Source organism: Melospiza melodia, chromosome 2 (assembly GCF_035770615.1).
Source record: "Melospiza melodia melodia isolate bMelMel2 chromosome 2, bMelMel2.pri, whole genome shotgun sequence".
NCBI lineage: Eukaryota > Metazoa > Chordata > Aves > Passeriformes > Passerellidae > Melospiza > Melospiza melodia.
This window is the reverse complement of record NC_086195.1, coordinates 63,764,738-63,783,680: the sequence shown is the minus strand read 5'-3', so window position 1 is coordinate 63,783,680 and position 18,943 is coordinate 63,764,738. Positions and strand designations below refer to the sequence as shown.

Sequence of the window (18,943 nt, the reverse complement as noted above, 5' to 3'; positions counted from 1 at the left end):
GGGGTGTTCTGTACCAAGATTTAAGGCTTTGAGGTTATCAAAGCAGCATAGAATCATAGAATGTCCTGAGTTGGAAGGAACTCACAAGGATGAAGTCTGGGGAAACCTAGAAGTTAAACTTTAGGTGAGAGCATTGTCTAAACACATCTTGAACAGAGACAGACTCAAGGTTATGGCTGCTCCCCTGGGGAGCTTGGCCATCCTGTAAATTACCTTTTTTTCTGATATCCAACCTGAACTTTCCCCTGTGCAGCTTTGAGCCATTCCCTGTGTCCTGTTGCTGGACACCAAAGAAAAGAGATCAGCACCCCCCTTCTGCTGCCCCTGATGAGAAGGTGTTAGGTCAGCCCTTGGTCTTCTCCAAGCTGAATTAACTTTGTATCCTCAGCTGCTCCTTGTAAGTGACACATTTCCTTGCTGTCTTTGTTGCCCTCCTTTGGACACATTATAATTATTTTTATATCCTCCTTGTATTCTGGAGCTTGAAGCTGCACCCAGTGATGGTGAGGCTGGAGCTGAGTGCAGTGGGACCCTCACTTCTTTGGCCAGCTAACTGTTCTATGCTAGCACAACACACCTGGCAGGGCCTGCCATCACTCAGAATGCTCAGAGCCTTTTCTGCAGGGCTGCACCCCAGTCTCATCCTTCAGTCTGTGTTCACATCCAGGATTGCAGCATTCTGGGTGCAGAATCTGGCATTTGCTCTTGTTCAGTTTTGTGTGGATGAAATTGTGGCTGTGTGCTGAATGCTGTCCAGAGGGATATATCTAAAGCTTTGCCAAAACAAAAAAAAACACCCCACATCTGCCTTCCTTTTGACTGCTAGGTGGGTAGCCTTGTTGTGAAAGGTTATTACATTTGTAAGGCATGACTTTGCCTTCAAGAACTCATGCACACTTTGATCAATGACCACATTGCCTTTCAAGTCTTTTTCTTGATAGCTTCCAGACTAATTTTCTCCACAGTTTTACCAGACACCAAAGTGAAACTGATTGACTTGTAATTACCAAGATCTTCTTTCTTGCCCTTCTTGAAAACTGGGACAACATTTGCCAGCCTCCGTGTCAACTTATACAGATTCCCAAGGCTGCTGATTAATAACTGAGAGAGGTCTCACAGTTACATGACCACCTCTTCAGTACCCTGGGAGGAATCCCACTGGGCCCCATAGACTTGGGTGCATCCAGTTGCAGCAGCAAATCCCATACAAGTTCCAAGTCAGCTGGGAGTTCATCATTCCCCCAGTCATGGCCATCCAGCCCAGGGCTCTGACACCCCCCCATCACCAATGTCAGAGGAAGAAGCAAAGGCAGCATTAAATGTCTCTGCTTCATCACTGTTTGGGGATGAGGTGACCCACCTCATCAAGTGACAGACCAGTGTTTCTTTTAGTCTTCTTTCTGCTCTTAACATACTTTAAAATGCCTATTTTTACCCATTGTAGTACCAGCCAGCTTCAACTCAGGCTTGGGATTTTTTTCCCTAGAGTGGCAAGGAGCATGTCTGTCCCCCTGCATAATCTGTCCTTTCCAAAGTCCATACACTTTCTGCTGAGTTGCAGAAGGAGCTCCTTGCTAAGCCAAGCCAGCCCTCAGCCTCGCTGGCTGGACTTCTGACACATTGTAACTGCCTGTTCCTGTGCTCCTGAGAAGAGGCCCTGTAAAAAGTGAGCAGCTTTTATGTACCCCACTGTCCTCTAAAGCAGATCCATGGGGACTTACCAACTGCTTCCCTGCAGCCTAAAGTCTGCTCTCCCCAGGTCCAGGGCAGGAGCTTTACTTACAGTTTTTCTCCTATCTCAAGGACTTTCAACTCAGCTGTTTCATGATCATGATGGTCAAGACAGCCACCCCGGAGACCATGTCTGTTTACAACCAACCATCTCTTTTTACAAACAACTCCAACCTGAGCTCTCCAGGGAAGAAAAGAGGCCTTTAGGGACTTCTTCCTCTGGTGAAGCACAGCACAAGATCTTTAAAGGAACAGATAAAATCTATGGATTCCTAGTTTAAGGCTTACTGGCAATCCAAGCCATAACTAATACCTATATATGTGGACTTGCAGCGTCACGGAAGCACAAATTCTTTGAACCAGCTTTGAAAATGCATTCTCAAATAGTCACCCCAAAGTATTTGTGTGTAACAGATCCTATGCAAAGGAGAGTAAACTGCTTATGACAGTGCTGTATTTCTTCATGTGCAATCAGGAAGGTTCTTGTTCTGCCAAAATTTTTTGTAGACTGGACACTATGGACACATCAAGCTCAGGATTTGAACACAAAGAAGGTTCTCAGTAACCTGAGCTTGTTCCACAAGATGTCTTCATTTTCAGGCTTCAGGTAGAGTTTAAGCTAACCCTTGGTATGCCTTGCTTTAGGCTGTGGCAGCTGTTTAAGAAGGAAGAGAGTGGGTCCTGTCCTTTGAAGCTACCCAGGGGTCTCAGGCAAAGGTAGATGTTTCCTTAGGGCCAGGACTTTAGCCCCTTCCCATTGCTTACAAGAGGGTATCTGGCATCATGAAACACAGCATGTCCCTCCACCCATTTTTATTTCTGCCCCTTATTTCCCCCACTGCCCCTTTCCTGTTTCTTCCTCTAGTGGCAATGGAATGGCAGAGCCAGCTGGGAAATGCACACACAGGCCTATGGGCTCACAGGCAAAGGGAAGCTGAGGGCTGGCACACAGAAAGAGGCTCTGTTCACAAAGTCTCTTCTGCCTTCCAAATGCTTCCAACCAACTTTCTTGCCATATCAAATGACAGCAAGCAGTGTCCTTCCTCCCAATGCATTGTGTATAAATCCTGGTGGGAAGGGGGCCCTGGAGGCCTTTGAACCAGGCTGCTGCTGGAAGTGGCAGCGTTACCAGTACAAGGTCACAGCAACTGTGGCTTTGTCTGTTCACATTTTGAAAACCCACAAGTAAAATTTAGATATAAAAGCTGTGTCAGAGTTTGTCACACCTGACTTTCTGTGCTCAGGCTTCCCTGCTGACCACCAACACTTGAGCCTCACAGCAAGAGGCCACCATAATTGGTCACAGCTTCTGTTCAGAAGCCTGAAGGCAACATGAAATCAGGAAAACTAAGCTGGAGCCATCCTTCTGAGTCTTTTCAGGTCTGCAGGTAAAATCAGAAGTACAGCTAACACTCGGAGAACACCTTTTGGGACCTGGTAGCCAAACAAACACAAGTTTATTTACAAACAAAACAGAAAACATGGCCATCACATCAAATTCTGGTATATTTACAGCATCCTGGTGAAGGATGGGATAGCAAAAGGATAAGAGGGGCAGAAGGTTGGTATTAAGGAAGGAGGAAGTCTCCTGTTGAATTGCAGAGGAGCTGAGCTGAAACAGGCCCAAACCTTCATACTTGAAAAGCTGAGGCTTCAGGGAACACAAACAGGATAAACTCTTAACTCACAGCACTGGGCAGAGATGTAGCTCCCGGATTGACCTTCCTTAGCTCTTGGCTGAGAATTCCTCTGAAGCTGACACAGCAGAGGTGGGTTTGGGCCTGGTGCTCAGGGAGCAAGGGAAGGAGGGGTGTGACCTTTTCCTGCTAATGGATGATGAGAGGGCAGTGTTTTGCTGGCCTGCACAGGCAAGGGACCATGGAGTTGGTCAGCTGAGATACTGTCTCCATGGGTCACAGCACTGAAAGCTGGCACAGGAGAGAAGGGGAAGGCTTTGTTCCAGTCCAAGAGCAAGGAATGTGAGACAGGCCAGCTGGGATGTGAGCTCCAGTCCTGCAGCCCAGGTTCAAACCCCCATGGGGTCCCTGCAATGTATGATTATTTTTTCTTTAGTGAGCCTTTCAGCTTCTTCTCTGAGGAGCGTTGTTTCCGCACCTTCTCCTCCTTTTTCCCCAAGTTCTCGTACACTGTTGACTCCTCTTTCTGCCTGTAAGACCAGGGAAAAAGTGAGGAAGAGGTAAAAGCCAGCCAAGCCAGCAGGCAGACTTGCCAGGGGCAGGCAGAGCTGGGTCTCTGCTTTGGGTGAGCTCTTACTTGGAGGGTTTTCGGGAAACCTTGGGGTGTGCATTCCTCACTGCAGGGGGGTAGGCGATGTTCCCATACTCACACTCGTTTGGCTTGCCTTTCTGAGACTGCAGGAGAGGAAAAACAGGCTTAGAAGAGGGTGATCTGGAGGCACCATGGAAGAGTTCTGGCTGTTAAAGCCCACTTTGTGCCAGGATCTCAGTGGAAGTTAGTGGATTGTTGAAGTGCCTGGGCTCAGCACACTGCCACTGCCAGAGGTGTGCAGCAGGTGCAAATGCAGCCTTGTACAGGAGGCAACAGTGGGGCAGCAAATCTCTGGAGGCACTAGAACGCCTAAAAGTCCCAAATTTCTGCTAAAGAATATTAAAACAGCAGGAGCTACAGCATGCTGTCAGAAGCTACAAGGAAAGAGAAAAGACGCCACTTTTCAAATAGCAGGAAAAGATTTTGCAGCTGCAAAAGTAGGATGTGAAAGACAAAGAGGAAAGAAGAGGCAAGGAAAGTCTTTGCTTGTCCTAACAAAGTTTGTAACAAAACAGCACTTGGTGATATTATTCAGAACATAGTTAAAGTAACTGCATTAAAATTTAACTGCTGTCCAGCAGTTCAGAAGGGATTGGTACTTGAACTGCTAATGAACTTGTCTCTTGAATTTAAAAGTCTTAGAAGAGAGGAACAGGGACACGGCTCTTACTGTACCATTGTAGTCTGTGTAAGTCTCAGTGTTAGCTCAAAGCTTCTGAAAGAGAACACTTGAGCTCAGAGCCAGCAGCATGCAGGGCTTAGGCTGACAGGGCAGCAGAGCCCCTTTGCTCTCACCTGGATAATTTCCAGCTTTTTCTTGGTTGCCTCTATGAACTGGCAGATGGCCATGTAGATGAACTTGTACTGGGCCTCTGTCTGCACCATCCCAGATCGCTGGGCCCTCACCATCTGGATGGTCTTCTGGATGTCAATGTCGCAGTCCAGCCCTAGCAAGGAGCACCAGAAAAGCTTGCAGACATATTCACCGCCCCCTCCCCCAGTTCTCTACCAAAAGCAGCCACAGCAGAGGACAGACAAGAAGTTTCCACTCCTTCCATACTCTTTATTCCTGTATGAAGCTCCTATCTCTCCCCCTGCTCAGTATCTTTGATGTCTGGCCTTGGAGGAAAAGCCAAAGCTCAGGGAAGGCTAAAGCTGTAAGAAGTGGATATGGTACAGAGATCCAGCAGAACAACTTTCTTAAAGCTATGGAAGTATCTTCTCCTTCTGACAGCTGATAGTTTTCATCCCTCTGCAGCTGAACTCAAAGGCAAAGCCCTACTGGGTAGCCCAGTTCATTTTGAGTCCTCTTACCCTTGGTGGAGATTGTTTCCACTATCATATCAATGACGATGATAGTCCCAGTGCGGCCAATCCCAGCGCTGCAAGGAGAGGACAAGCAGAGGTCAGAGCAAGACAGCTCCTGAAACAAAATGCAGCTGCTTTCTGGGGAAGGATGTGCCTCTTGTAGCAGCTTTCAGCAATGCCACAAAAGAGTCACGGGTTCAACAGGTAGAGAGTTTGTTGTGGGGGCACTGAAGAAGAAAAAAGCAAATACTGGGACTGGCATATGCTTCACTCACAAATCCTGGGGTACAGCTGGAAGCAGCAGGACAGACTTTCTATATCTCACCCCAGATAAGGGATGGAGGATGCTTCAAACTCCAGCCTCTGTACCAACCTGCAGTGTACCAGAATAGGCCCTGCGTTGGGGATGCTCTCTTGCTTCTGGTTTATCTGGTCGAGGAAGCTGAGGACTCCTCCCGGCTCACTGGGTACACCATGGTCAGGCCAGCTCAGGTACTGGTATTGCCAGATCTCACGCACAGCCTTGCCCTGAGAAGAGCAAAGCACCCCGCTGGTAAAACTGCAACCCAGTCCTGCCCCAGGCCTCTGTCCCAGGGAGAGGTGAGTCTGGAGCCAGAGACAATCTGTCTCCTGCCCACTTCTTGGTGATTCCACCAGTGTGATTCCAGCCCAAACCTGGTGGGTACACCACCCCCAAGAATGCTGGAACAGCAGCATCATCACAGCACCCAGGAGTTCCCAGGTTTAGGTGCATGGTGGCTGTGAGAGCCAGGGGTTGGATGGCAGCCCTTGGTCAGACACACTCACGTTATCCTTCGGGCACACGCAGAGGTGCCGCAGCTTGTACTCCAGCGCGTCATGCTCCCCAGCGTTCTGCACAAGGTAGGGACCGTACTCCTTGGTGCTGCCCAGCTCTGGCCAGTAAGGCACACATTTGTTCTGTGTGGGCAGAGAGGGCAGGGTGAGGGTGGGCAGAAGGCAGGAGAGACAGAAAAAGCAGAGCAATGGTTGACAGGGAGGAGAGACACCTCCAGACTGGTACTTACCCGGCCTTTTTCCACCTCCCGTGTTGTCATCACGATAATGCGTGTGTTCTCCTGCCACACCATTTGCCACAAGTCATTGACTGTGGCGTCCAGGCAGCCCTGGCTGGCGATGTAGGTCTTGGTGCACTCATCTGGGCTGATCAGGGTGTTCTGAGTGCAGACAGGGGAGGGTCAGGAGGGCTGCAGGAGCAGCAGACCTTGCCCTGCTTTAGCACTGTTCTGGACAGGCACACAGCCGTCTTTCAAGAGTCTCACCTTGACATAGTTGGCATTGATGTAGTCAGATCCGGGTATATTTGGGTCTCTTCCCTGGAGGATGACTCTGGAGTGATCAACTGGGGGTGCAGTGAAAGAATGAACAGTGCAATGAGATACTCCATGCACAGCCACACAGAGCTCCTCACTGCCCTGTGCCACCTCAGTCATGATTCCCAGGGATGCCCCACAGCCTCAGCTCTCCCTCTGGGTTCAGACCAATCTCACTCCATCCTCCCATCTCTCTGCCTCTGTGATGGACCATAGAAGCTAATGAGTCTGATGCAACCCTCCCTCCTTCCTTCAAGGACAGGAAAAGGCTGTGACCTTCCTCATCAGCTCTTAAATCATCAGTGCCATACACCTTGTAACCTGCTCTGGAGGACAGGGATGGCTTGGAGGGAGGGATGACTTGGACAGCTCTTCATTGCCTGTCTGTCCATTTATTTTTTTTTATAGTGGAGAAGCAAGACTCACAGGGCAATATGTTCTTGTATCGGTTCTTGCTCTTATTTTCGGGTCTCTGGCCCTCATGACGGTCAAACAGGTGCTTAGCTTCCTGTTTTTGCAGGCTCTGAGAGCAGAAGAAAGAACAGTCATGGCAAGGTCACAATGTATGACAGGGGAGGTGGGCACTAGGAGGCACAGTGGTGGTGGCTCTGATGACACATGGGCACGCTGTGGGGGAGCAGAGAAGTGAAAACCAAACCTAGACTTGAGAAGTCTAAGGCTTGCGCCCTTACTGTCTTGGTGACTCACTCTCCCAACCATAAAAAAGCGCATTTCTACATCACTGGGTTCACTTAAAGATGAGACTCATTCCCCATGGGAACTGGTTCCAAACAGACACTTCTTTCAGAAATAAATTGACAAGACACAAGAAATTTGTGTACAGGAAGAAATCGAGGATGGAGAATGAGGTAGTGCATGCAGAATTCCCAAAAAGCCAAATAATGTCCCCCAACAGTTTCTTACATCAAATTCCTCCCAGAATCCAGCCTTGGACGTCTCCTCAGACAGACTTGTCTTCTTGTTCAGTTCGTGCACTCTGTTCTCAATGTCAGCAGCATTCACCCTCGTAGCATAGTAGGGCTGGGGATGGGGAAACACAACAGGTGAGAGAGAGAGAGAGAGAGAGAGATGCTGCTGGAGAGCAAAGTGTCCTCTGTGCACCATGGAAAAAAGAAGGAAAGGGACATAAAGTAGAAAAAAACAACAAATCAGTCCCCCCCACAAAGGGCGTCTAAAAAACAGGAAACTGGACTTACCTGCTTCAGGTACACAAAGGAACCAGACATCTCCTCAATTCCAATCTTCTTGAAGTGCTCCACCAGATCTGTCAAGCTGTCAAACATCTCAGCCCCTCCAATTGTGTAGCGTCCATTCTAAACAGAGGAAGAATGTGTAATGTCTCACTCATAACACTCAGAATCCTGGAATAGTTTGGGTTGGAAGGCATCACAAAGGGCTGTTAATTCCAAACCCCCTGCCATGGGCAGGGACACCATCCACTACCCTGGGTTGCCCAGAGCTCCCTCCAGCCTTACCTCAAACACTTCCAAGAATGGGGCATCCACAGTTTCTCTGGGAAACCTGAGCCAGTGCTTCACCAACCCCACAGTATTTTTTCCTATTATTCCATCTAAACCTGCCCTATTTCAGTTTGAAGGCATTCTCCCTTGCTCTATCACTCCATGCCCTTGTAAAAAGTCCCTCTCCAGCTTTCCCATGAGATTCCTTTGGGTACTGGAATGTGCTGTAAGATCTCCCCAGAGCTTTCTCCAGGCTGCAAACTCCCACTCTCTCCACCTGTCCCATGAATAAAGCTGGTGAAAGGCAGGAAAAAGGCAATGCTGGGGTTTAGATCCATAGGCACCACCCTGCATCATCTAGGAAAGCACTTCCTCTGGCAGGGAGGACAGAGAGTTTGTCCTGAGCGCATGGAGTTCATGGCGTTGTGCTCTCAGCGGATCAAAGCCCAGAGAAGGTGTATTGCCCTCCTATCCCATTTAAGGCCAGTTGCCTTCTCTCCATGGAATCTCATCATCCCACATGAAAAAACAGGCGAAATTGTCACAGCCATTTTGGTATCATCCATCAGACCACTGCCTCTCCTCCTGCCTCCCACTGCTCACCTCACACATGATCTTGATGTGTGTGACTTTGAGCCGCGCCCCAGAGGCACCGGCTGCCCCCGCTGCAGCATCAGAGCCAGGCTTAGGCTGGTCAGTGAGCACAGACAAGACAAAGTCCCCAGGTTTGCTGAGGCTCTCCCGCACCAAGAAGGTCCAAGGGGTAGCTTTGGCCTGGAGCAGGGACTCGGCTGCAGGGCCTGACAGATGCCCATGGTACCACCTAAGGAAAAACAAGAGAGGGTTAAACAAGAGGTGGGATGCGGGAAGTGGATGCCCTTGAGCTGATGAGTGAAAAACAGCAGCACTGGGGAAGGGTGAGGGAGGAAGAAAGGAAGGGGGAGACAGAGAGGAAGGAAGGAGGAGCAGGATCTTGGGAAAAGCAGATGAGACAGAAAGTGGAGAGCCGGGCAGAGGAGGAAAGTGCAAGGGATGAGGTGGAGACAGAAAGGACCTAGGGAGCAGAAGGCTGGTACTGGAGGACACAGCGGGAAAGCACCCGTTGCACACACAAAAGTGTGACCCGTTGTGTGACACACACAAAGGCACAGGTAAGTAATACTTTCTGCCTGGAACACCTGCTGGGAGAGGGCAGTCTGTGTGTTTCAGCACCTCACAGTATTATTGGGACTCTTGCCTTACTGCTGCAAGGGGCTCTGGAAACTCAAACACCAGGGAAACAAAAATAAGCCTCTACCAAGTCAGAAACTCTCCCATCAGATTTAGCAGCTCGTGGATGGTTGTGCTGAGATCAGATCCATTAAAGAACCATTCCAGCAACTCCTCTTTCTGAAACTCAGTCACCTCTTCACTCAAAGGATAATTCCCATTCTCTGAGCACATCGCACTGCAGCAATCACCCTGAGCACCAGGAGCTGATCCATGTGCACACTCCTGTCCTCAATACAAACACTCAGCAGCTCCTTCTCTCCTCCTAGCACAAGGTCAGGAGCATCTCCATTTGACCAAGGTGTTCCCTGCCTCACCATCGGGATGTGGGAATGGATTTACTTCCATGGAGCAGCTAAAACAGGGAAGGCCTGGCCTGGTGAACTTCACATTATTAGGGGGCTGTTTGTTCCCATGAACTGAGATGGAGTTCAGGAGGCCACAGCCCAGTCACAGAGGCAGCCAGGGCATTTATTCATTCTCCCCTGCCTCTGATCAGAGCAAGGGGTTGCTCCACGTACAGCAGGAGGTTCACACAGTTATTACTGGGCTCAGCAAGTAACTTTTGCTGACCCTCACCTCATGCACTGCAAGAAGCAGCTGGTGACAGTGCACAGCTGTCATTAATTTCTGAACCTCCTCTCAGAGAACGGTTCAGCCACCATGTGCTCAGGTGCCACCTTGGCATCGGTTGGCGCCGCCTGCCCATCAAAGAGGTCTGCCAGCCTCCCCTCCCCACAGGGAGGAGGGGGTTAATGGGTCCCACTCCTCCCTCCCCCAGCAAAGCCCAGCTCTTCAAAGCCACGTGACGGAAAATCACTTGGGGAGAGAGTGAGAGGAGCTTTCGTAAGAGCCCGAGGGGGGAGGGGGTAAGTTTCCAACCGCAGGAGGAAGGGAGGAAACTGCAGGGCCACGAAGCAATGGCCTTGACTGGAGAGGACAGCCAGCAGCAGACCTGCCCCTCTGCAGCCTGACCCCAAGCAAGCTGGGCTGTGCCCCGATGTTTCAGCCTCTCTGCTCGCTGCCTCCAGGTGCCCAAGGAGGACCTGTGCAAGAAGGACTTGTCACCCCAGAGCAGGGCATGACAGCTCCCCCGAGCTGCATCAAAGGGCCTGAAAGCAAAACGCAAGGGCAAAGCCACCTGATTTGATTTAGGAACTTGGTGTCAGAGACACATGCAAAGCGGGGACAGGAAGGAGACTAAGCAGGCCAGGAATAGCAGGGGAACATGGTCCTGCTCGCAGCTACGTGAGTCACCCAGGCCTAGAATAACCAGGGAGGTTTGGGGCACAACTGAGGGCTTCCACACAATGCGTCCCTTCACAGACCACTGCAGACCCACAGCGGACACCGCAACCTTTTCTTTCAAAAACAGCGTATAAATAGCAAAGGCAACCGGAAACCAGAAGTAAAAATAGATCCCTGCTAGGTCTGCTGTGATGGATCAAGGTACACGCAGCTATTCCTGGGGATGCTGCCCCCATGGACACAGAGGAGGTTAAGAAAGGCGGGAGGCATTTTTGGCAGGATTTGCTCTGGGGATGCTGGCAGGACAGAAAGAGGCCAGGAAACATTTAATCACAGGCACAGCAGCTCCGTGCTGTCCCTGTACCTCTCTGTCGTGGGGTCAGAACAGTTGAGCGGGTATCTCAAGTCGATGATGGTTCCATCTTTGTCCTGCAGCGAGCCCTGTTGCTGTGTGTAGTACTCCACCAATTCTGACAAGGTGGCAAACTTCTCCCCTCCATACAGGTCATAGAAATCCCCAGTATTCTGGATGCGGATGTGGGTTACCTGATCACCAACCCTGTGGAATAAAGCACAAGGCAGTCCAATGAGGTGGTTGGGAAAGGGGCAGGAAGGTGTCCTGCACTACCTCCCACCGTGGAACCAGAGCAAACCATCTCTGTGAATGAAGATGACTGGAAAGAGAAGCTCCTTGGACGACTTGAGGGAGGCTCTAGAAGACACTGGGAAGCTGAGGTCATTTTACAGCTTGAGAAGAACTCAGAGGGACAGAGGCAGGATGAAGAAGACGCCAGAGGACATGTGAGGATCTAGGCAATCTGTGTATGTAACACTGCAAAGACAGAAGCTGGGGTCCAAGTTACTGACCGGACTGAAAGGGAAAAATCCCCCTGATTCCTCCGACTGGGTCTGGCCAGGAAGCTCCCATGGACACCTCGTCCCTTCAGTAAGGCTTCAGCTTCCAGCCCACTCAGGTCACGGTGAAACCACCTAGCAGAGAAAAAAACAGCAAGACCAAGTGAATAAAAAAAGCCAGGCACTATTGTGGAGACCTGTAGGATGCAGAATGGTCCCTGGCCAGCATCCCTAGGTGAAAGCCAGCAGCAGCAGCATCCCTTCCTGCCTGATGCCTGCCCCAGCCTATGGATGGTTCCCATGAGAGATACGGCTTCCAGGGCCATCCTTGCCCTCATCCATCCTACTTCCCTGGTCCCATTCCTCACACACACAGACCTCTCAGACCCTCTTACCTCACCATTGCGGAGGGAGAAAGCAGAGGCGGCCAAGTGGCTGCCACCAAAGCAACGCAAAAAACAGAGGAAAAATCAGTTTGCGCTGGAAGGGAAAGGGAAGTCGGAGGTCTGTGCAGGGGCACCCAACGCCACGCTGTTCCTGCGCCTCTTGGGAGCTGGCCATGTATCTCTCCAGGAGCTGACTGTCAGTCCATTCAGGCCCTCTCCATGCACCTCTCCCTGCACAAGTGCCTTGCTCCCTGGCCCGCTGTGCAGCGCTGCTGGGCAGGGGCAGGCGCGAGCCCGAACACAGCGGGGCACACACGGCTCCGGGAACAGGAAGCGCTCTGAGCCATCCACTCCGCAGCCCCGAGCTGCTTTGCATACACTTCTGCTTCTCCTTTTGTGTCTTTCCTCCCCATAGCCCCTATTATTTTTGGGTCCCTGTCTTTAGCACCCAAGGGCTGACTCTTCGCATGCATTTTGGGTTCTGGCCATGTTCACAAAACTCAGTTCTGCTCATCCTCTGCTCCCCTTTTCCTCCAAAAGGCCAATGAGAAACACAAATGGTCCCAAATGTCCTACATGCTCTGTACAGGCATGGGGGAATCTGTGTGAACCCAGAGCTGCAGACTTCAAGGTCCAGGCTAGTGCTCTGAGCACAGCAGTGCCTGCCTGAAACCAGCCTGCCACGGGATGGGACTGACATGGGCTACCACTGTAGCTCAAAAGGGATGGGGAGGTTGGGAGAGGGTGGTGAAGCTGCTCAGGAACAAGGCAGAGACCAGGACAAACAGCTACAGGGAGCCCACACAGCACTGAGGGAGCTGAGCCGAGGACCTTCAAAATCCCAGCACCCCACACTGAGGCCAAAGCTGACAACCTGGACAGCCAAGTACAAGAAGGAAAACCATTCCAGTCACCTGGCTGTGTCCAGCTGTGGCCCATGACTGCCCTGCCCACAGCACTCGCTTCAAGTCTGCAGGTCTGGTGAAAGAATGGGAGCTAAGCCGTGGCCTAAGAGTGCAATCCAGCTGGCAAAGGAGCCTGGCTTTTCCCTGGGGCCATCTCAGCTACCCTGTGTGATGTGGGCAGCAGCAACAGCAAGAACCTTGCTCATTTCAAGCAGCAGCAGCAGCTGCAGACTTCCCCACATACCACCAGACTGGGAAATCCTGCAAAAAGATGAACAGGCTGCTAGCTAAGACTTAGACAAAAACTCGTGGCCAAGACAGAAACCAGCAACAAAGGGAAGTACAGGAGAGACGAGCGGGAAGCTAAACTTCATTGCTAGAAAGGCAACCCAGGCACCTCCAGCAGCTTCCTTAGAAATGCTTCTGGTTTCATGCACATGGTGAGCTGGGGTGTGGTGAGCTGCAGGCAGCCAGAGGTACTGACTTAGAACTGATATTAAAAACCAAGGAGATTTTAAATGCACGGGAGCAACTCAAGGGAACAACTTCTGCACAAAGTTGTAGAAGTTGCACCAGAAAGGCGGCACCTAAATCAGTCTAGCGGGAACAGGAAACAAGTGTTGTTTATTGCCAAGGGAGAAAAGGCAGGAACTTCCAGGGAGCAGTCCCAAAAAATAATTCCTGATATCAAAATCATATTAGAGCATGCTGAGTCGATGTGAAGCCAAGGCAGACAAAAACCAAAACTTAGGCATCCCTACACCCTACACTAAAGGAGAAAATCTGTCTGAGGAATTGAACATTAGCTGGACACAGGGGAACAGGGAAAGAAGAAGGTGGCAAAGAGCCCAGACCAGGATAAGAAAGGGTGAGAGAGCACTTATCCCGTGTAACTCAGCATCTTCCAGAAGGACAAGCCACAGGGTGCAGTGTAATCTCTTGGCAGTATTTTTGTGGACAAAAACCCCATATCACATAATTTAGAGGATGAGTTTATGCTTTCATTTTAGGAAAGGAGTGGATGCATGCAGCTGCCCTGGTGTCTTTGATCTGGGCCATCCAATTAAAAACTATCAGTAAGGGAGGGAAATGTCACCACAGAGAAGCCATCAGTCGGTATCTTCGAGGCTGCTCTCCCAAATGGTTGCAGCACGGAACAGCTGAGCCACTAAATATAATAAGACTATAACTGAGCCACTAAAACACTTTTTAATCTAATTAAGAGGTCAAGAGATTTCAGCAAAGAGACTACTCTTACACTGTTTGGCTTTCAGTACAACACAGGTGTTCGAACTTCATCTTGTAAATCCCTCGTGGAAGCAGGCCACAGCTAGCGCAGTAACAAATTTACAGCAGAAGATAAATGAAATAGCTTATTAAAAACCACACATCTGGATTGCTGCAAGAAAAAAAGGCCCTGAGAAACTGGAAAGGATCCAGCATAATGCCACTGATGCAGTGAAGAGCCTGGAACATAGCAGAGAGCAAGCTGGGTTTATTCAACTTGAAGAAAAGATGCTTAAGGAGGGATTTAACACTTGTCTGAGACAAGCTAAAAGGGGCCATGGGGGTTTAGAGCTGATAAGTCAGGTTCTTTTTTGTGGGACACAACCAAAAGACAAGAGGCAACAGGCATGACTTGCAGCAAGGGAAATTCTGATTAGGTATCAGGAAAAACTGCACACGTGCTCCCCCCCAAGGGAGTTCAGCACTTGCCACAGGTCTCCGGTGCAGCGGAGGAGCCTCCACCCTGGCAGGTGTCAGGACTCAGCCAAATGGGGCCCTGAGACACCTGAGCCAGTTTTGGGGCAGCAGGGGTGGCACTAGGCAGGGCAGAGGTCAAAATGGTTGTCAAAGGAAGAGCAGAGAGAAAGATTGTGTACAGAGTTTCTTTTGCCTTTGTACTTCCTAAGCCTCTGTTCGCAGCTACTTGTAGTCAGCTGTCAAATGCATAACAAATTTTGCACCCTTTGGCAAAGAGCTCCATTGCTCAGTTACAGAAACACCCCCTCCTTTGACTCATTTATAACCTGCTCCCTGCCTCTTTTTTACCACCTGGTTGTTGCAAAGAAAGGAAAATCAGTCTGTGGTTCCTGTTTCTCTCCCCTTGCTCCAAGCTACTCGTGGTAACAGACCTGAAACATCCAAATCCATCCTTGTAGGGCTGAAGACTCCAGCCCTACTAAGGGGTTCTTTTTGTACAGAACTATTCTACACCTCTGACCACCTTTGCTGTCTCTCTCAGAGATATTTCCAATTCTGGCATTTTGATTTGGAGATAAGAGTGAAGGTGGGCACAGAACTGTGGTTTTCAAAATGTTGGTGAGTCATGGACAGTGGTGATTTCTGATGTTCACTACAACCAAGCATTAAGCTAACAACTGCATGGACTTCTATAATCAAAGAGGGATTACCATTAGTTCACAGTCATTGTTTTATATGCAATTTTTGTATTATTTTTCTGTATGAACATTGTTTTACATAAGCCTTTTCATCTGCTGCTCTACTGCCCACTCATTCACTGCCATTAGGTCTTTCTGAAATTACTCACAAGTCAACTCCCACCCTATTATCCTGAATAACTTTCTACCATCATCCAATTTTCTCACCTCACCAGTATTCCCAGGTCACTTGGGAATATACTGAACAGCCTGTATTTCAGATAAGGCCCCTGTGATCTGACCACTGATGACTTCCCTTTGCTGTAAAAATGGGATGTTAATTCCCACCTTCCATTTAATATTCTCTAGTATTTCTTTACTCAAGAAAATCTTCATCTTCTTTTTTTTTATTCTGTGATTTCAGCCTTTATTTAAAGACTTTGATGAGAGAGTCTTTGCCAAATTCTTTAAATCCAAGCAAACTGTACTGGCCAGACCTGCCCTATCCATATGTTTCCTAAGTCCCTCAAAACCCTCCAGTTTTACAGGACCATATTTACCTTTACAAAAGCAGATTCTGGCACTTTAGTATCACATTCATTGCTCTCCCCATTATACTGTGCACCCTCCTGTTCAGATAATGACTTTATTGTTCCATGCTTCTCTCACATTTGAGGGGGAGCTAATTTGGAGCCCTTTTTGAGAATGAGCATTGCATTTGTCAGTCTTCTTCTTGTAAATCTCAGCACAGAGATGATTTCAGACAGGAGGTTTTGCTGTTCTGTACAGAAGTCTGCTGTACTTCAGTCATTAGTGCCGAGCAAAGGCTGCCTGGGGATGGGCTGGTGGACCATCTTCCTGTGACCTGCCAAAGCCACACGCTCTCCATCAGGCCTTGGGGCTCCAGCACAGTGCTGGACCACTGTGGTTGCCCAAATTCTTACCAGAGAGTAATGCCAGTGTGAATCCCATTTCCTGACACCCTTCCAGAGCAGGACACCTGTTTGGACTGACTGTGAGGATTGTAGGTCCCACTTTTTGTTCCATAAAGGGCTAGGAAAGACTGCAGCAAATAAAGGAATAACCAGCATTTAAAAGGCCAGGCAGCTGACATCTCTCTCTGCAAAACCATTCAGAGATGCTGCAGCTGCAGGGTGGCAGAGGAACTGCAGCAGACTGGCCATCACAAACCCTGCTTGCTCCTTATCAAAGTGAGAAGAAGCAACAGTAATGATGTAAAGCACAGCAAGCTCCAATCCTCTGGCTACCTCTAATAGGCAGCTCCTATTAGCAACTGGGCGTTTTTCCCTTCTGCGCCTAATTCCTACTGCTGCTATTTTTATTTTTCTCACCGACAACTCTTGTTTTCTTGCCCTAACTAGCATTCACAGCACTCACCCACGGGATGGCATCAGGGTCTTGTCTCTCAGATCCCCACTGATGGAGGACTGACAGGAGCTGGTGGAGGAAGTACCACAGCCCTCAGCCAAGGTGGGGTCCTACTAAAGAAAACAAAGCAATATTGGAATTACCAAGAAAGGATGTTGAAACGGATTTGGGAGGGAGATCAAAGACCTGGATAGAGGAGGGATGGCGTGGCACCCTGGCGGCGGGGCGGGATGGTCATGGCGGTGAGTGCCGGGGCGCTGGAGCAGCAGCTGGCCGTGCCTGCGGGTGCAGCACCTCCCGTGACTCACCTGAGCCCGATGTGCACAGGCGAAGCCCCGAACTCCGCCTGCTCCCAGGCGGAATAAGGAGGAGGCAGCTCCAGGTCAGGCAAACCTCAGGCCTCAAGCCGCGGGCTTAATTTTCACCATTTGCAAAGCACTTCCTGGACTGCAGTTAATGAATAATCAAAGGGGTGGGGGAAGGCCAAGGCCAGGCTCGGAGAGGTAGATGGAGACGGAAGGGACCGACTGCTCTTCCTGCCTCCCATCCACTGAGCTCACGCCCTCGCTGGCTGCATTCCTGCCCGCTTTGTAACTGGGAGCACAGAACTCCCGACGCAGCTCCCTCACACCTGGCTTGCAGCTCCCTGCTCTCCCAGGCCTGGCTCCTTCACTCTCAGCCCTTTTCCCCTGTTCCTGTCGCCAAAGACCTCAGTTCTTCCAAGGACAATAGGGACAGAGGGCAGGAGGCTACAAGCAGACATACCTGATGTCCCTCTGAATGACACTGCAAAGAAAACATTGCAAAGGAGCAAGGCTGCACCACTAGGTTGATCCCTCTGCAGTCCGAAAAAAAAGGTGAGATAAAAATTTTACGTTGTTTATGTTGTTGTAATCCAGGCTGCAGCCAAACGGGGCAAGCCCAGCCCTCCCACGCTCGGCAGCTCCCTGCTGCATCTCTCCGCTGCATTTTTCACTAAGGATAATGTGCTGGATTGCACATTCAGCCACAAAACAAGGGAGCAGGAGTAAATTAGCACTGACCCTGCTGCGACAGGGGCCTCAATGGCACTTACAACACTTGCTGAACAGCACTAATCGTGTTGAGAGACACATTATGCTTCAAACAGCACGTCTGAAAATGCTTGCCCTTGTAACGTGCTTAATACCTGTCTCTCTGATACCAGATCCTAGGGCTTCACACCGAGGCTCTGCACAAACCTTTTTGCAGAACATGGTGCCTACTGGGCCTCCCAAAAGAGCGTCACAAGTGTCATGCAGAGAGCACTGCTGTACCTGCCTCTGCACCAGGGAGCAGCACTGCCGAGCTCACGGCCATTCATGAAACACGGGCATTTTCAACATACGCTTTATTCGCGAGCAGACACGCGAGCAGACACGGAGCATTCCCATTCCTTCCAGGACCGCGTCTCCCTTGTTCAATGCCCCGTTCCCAGGGCTGACAGGACGTGCACCTTGGAAGCAGGGCACCAGCCGGAGCACCGGGAGAGCTCCGCGGGCTCAGGAGGCAGCAACTCCGCCGGTGCCGGCCCCGTGCGGCGGCAGCGTCATGGGCGGCAGGAACATGGCCTTGAGCTTGCCGGACATGCTGGCGATCTCCGGGTCCTGCGACTCGTAGGACTTGATCAGCCGGGCGAATTTCAGGACGCCTGCAAGGGAAGGGAGTGGGCGGGACGCCCCGCTGCCCGGGCGGGCCCGGAGCATCCCGCCCGGCGGGGGAACAACCCACCTTCGCCGTCGCTGCTGAACCCGTAGGCCTTGATCACGTCCTGCTGGATCTGGGTGGCCACGGGCAGCAGAAACTGCAGCATCTTGCCCATGTCGTTGCAGGCGTTGTCCCGAGCCTCCTCCATGCGCTGCGCGTTCTCGGGCGCCCCGAACGCCTTGATCACCTCCGCCAGCACGGCTGCGGGACACGGGCACTCAGCCGCCCGCCGGCCTCCCGCACGCAGCGGCGCGGCACGGGCCCTCGGCCGCCGGCCCGCCCGGAACACGGACCCGCCCGCACTCACCCTTCGCCTGCTCCGCGCTCAGCGCCGGCGGCACCGGGGGCTGCGCGGAGGCCGCCATGGGGCGCGGCGGGGCGGCCGCGGCTGCTGCCCCACACCGACGGGCGCCGGCTCCAGCCCGGCCCCGCCCGAGCGCGCCTGCGCCTCCCCGCCCCGATCTGTCATTGCACCGCCTGTGGGAAGGGCTTCCCGCGGGCGCGGGAAACCTGCTGGACAAATTCTAAAAGAGCTGAAATCACTGCCGGAAAGGGCGCACGGGCGAGGACCCCCTCCGGGCCGACCCACCCCGAGGTGAGGGCGAGGGCCGCTCTTCTCCTGGG

General features: G+C 51.0%; 2 protein-coding genes and 1 non-coding gene across 7 annotated transcripts; all 3 read right to left on the bottom strand.

The window, feature by feature from the left end:
• Positions 1-3,156: 3,156 nt before the first annotated feature.
• PTPN6 (protein tyrosine phosphatase non-receptor type 6) lies at positions 3,157-17,803 on the bottom strand. 5 transcript variants are annotated; one of them, XM_063148522.1, is made up of 18 exons: positions 16,903-17,803; positions 16,604-16,707; positions 16,150-16,268; positions 11,929-16,070; positions 11,546-11,668; positions 11,043-11,237; positions 8,765-8,984; positions 7,898-8,014; positions 7,605-7,721; positions 7,107-7,203; positions 6,630-6,709; positions 6,375-6,524; positions 6,136-6,267; positions 5,702-5,856; positions 5,335-5,402; positions 4,816-4,967; positions 4,006-4,103; positions 3,157-3,898 (listed from the first exon to the last, which is right to left on the bottom strand). In XM_063148522.1, the coding sequence occupies exons 4-18, from the start codon at positions 11,934-11,936 to the stop codon at positions 3,790-3,792; spliced, it is 1,821 nt and encodes a 606-aa protein (XP_063004592.1). In that variant the 5' UTR covers positions 11,937-16,070; positions 16,150-16,268; positions 16,604-16,707; positions 16,903-17,803; the 3' UTR covers positions 3,157-3,789. The 5 variants fall into 5 exon arrangements, with proteins under 5 accessions (XP_063004592.1, XP_063004593.1, XP_063004589.1 ...); XM_063148523.1 differs by lacking the exon at positions 16,903-17,803 and having other exon boundaries at positions 16,604-16,850; XM_063148519.1 differs by lacking the exons at positions 11,929-16,070; positions 16,150-16,268.
• A 145-nt stretch (positions 17,804-17,948) lies between these two features.
• On the bottom strand, positions 17,949-18,702 carry C2H12orf57 (chromosome 2 C12orf57 homolog). The gene is made up of 3 exons (XM_063148524.1): positions 18,627-18,702; positions 18,344-18,520; positions 17,949-18,263 (listed from the first exon to the last, which is right to left on the bottom strand). Exons 1-3 carry the CDS (start codon positions 18,682-18,684, stop codon positions 18,115-18,117), a joined length of 384 nt encoding a protein of 127 aa, XP_063004594.1. The 5' UTR covers positions 18,685-18,702; the 3' UTR covers positions 17,949-18,114.
• A 101-nt stretch (positions 18,703-18,803) lies between these two features.
• LOC134415301 (U7 small nuclear RNA) lies at positions 18,804-18,864 on the bottom strand. The gene has a single exon (XR_010027034.1). It is a non-coding gene; the product is annotated as a U7 small nuclear RNA (small nuclear RNA).
• Between the last annotated feature and the right edge of the window lie 79 nt (positions 18,865-18,943).

Coding starts and splice junctions, on each gene's coding strand:
- C2H12orf57 (XM_063148524.1), bottom strand. CDS start 18,684: ATGGCGGCCTCCGCGCAGCCCCCGGTGCCGCCGGCGCTGAGCGCGGAG. Junction 18,521..18,626: donor GAGCGCGGAGCAGGCGAAGG/GTGAGTGCGGGC, acceptor CGTGTCCCGCAG/CCGTGCTGGCGGAGGTGATC. Junction 18,264..18,343: donor GTTCAGCAGCGACGGCGAAG/GTGGGTTGTTCC, acceptor CTTCCCTTGCAG/GCGTCCTGAAATTCGCCCGG.
- PTPN6 (XM_063148519.1), bottom strand. Junction 8,015..8,764: donor ACATCAAGATCATGTGTGAG/GTGAGCAGTGGG, acceptor TCCTCTGTTTAG/AATGGACGCTACACAATTGG. Junction 7,204..7,604: donor GATTCTGGGAGGAATTTGAT/GTAAGAAACTGT, acceptor TTCTGCTCTCAG/AGCCTGCAAAAACAGGAAGC.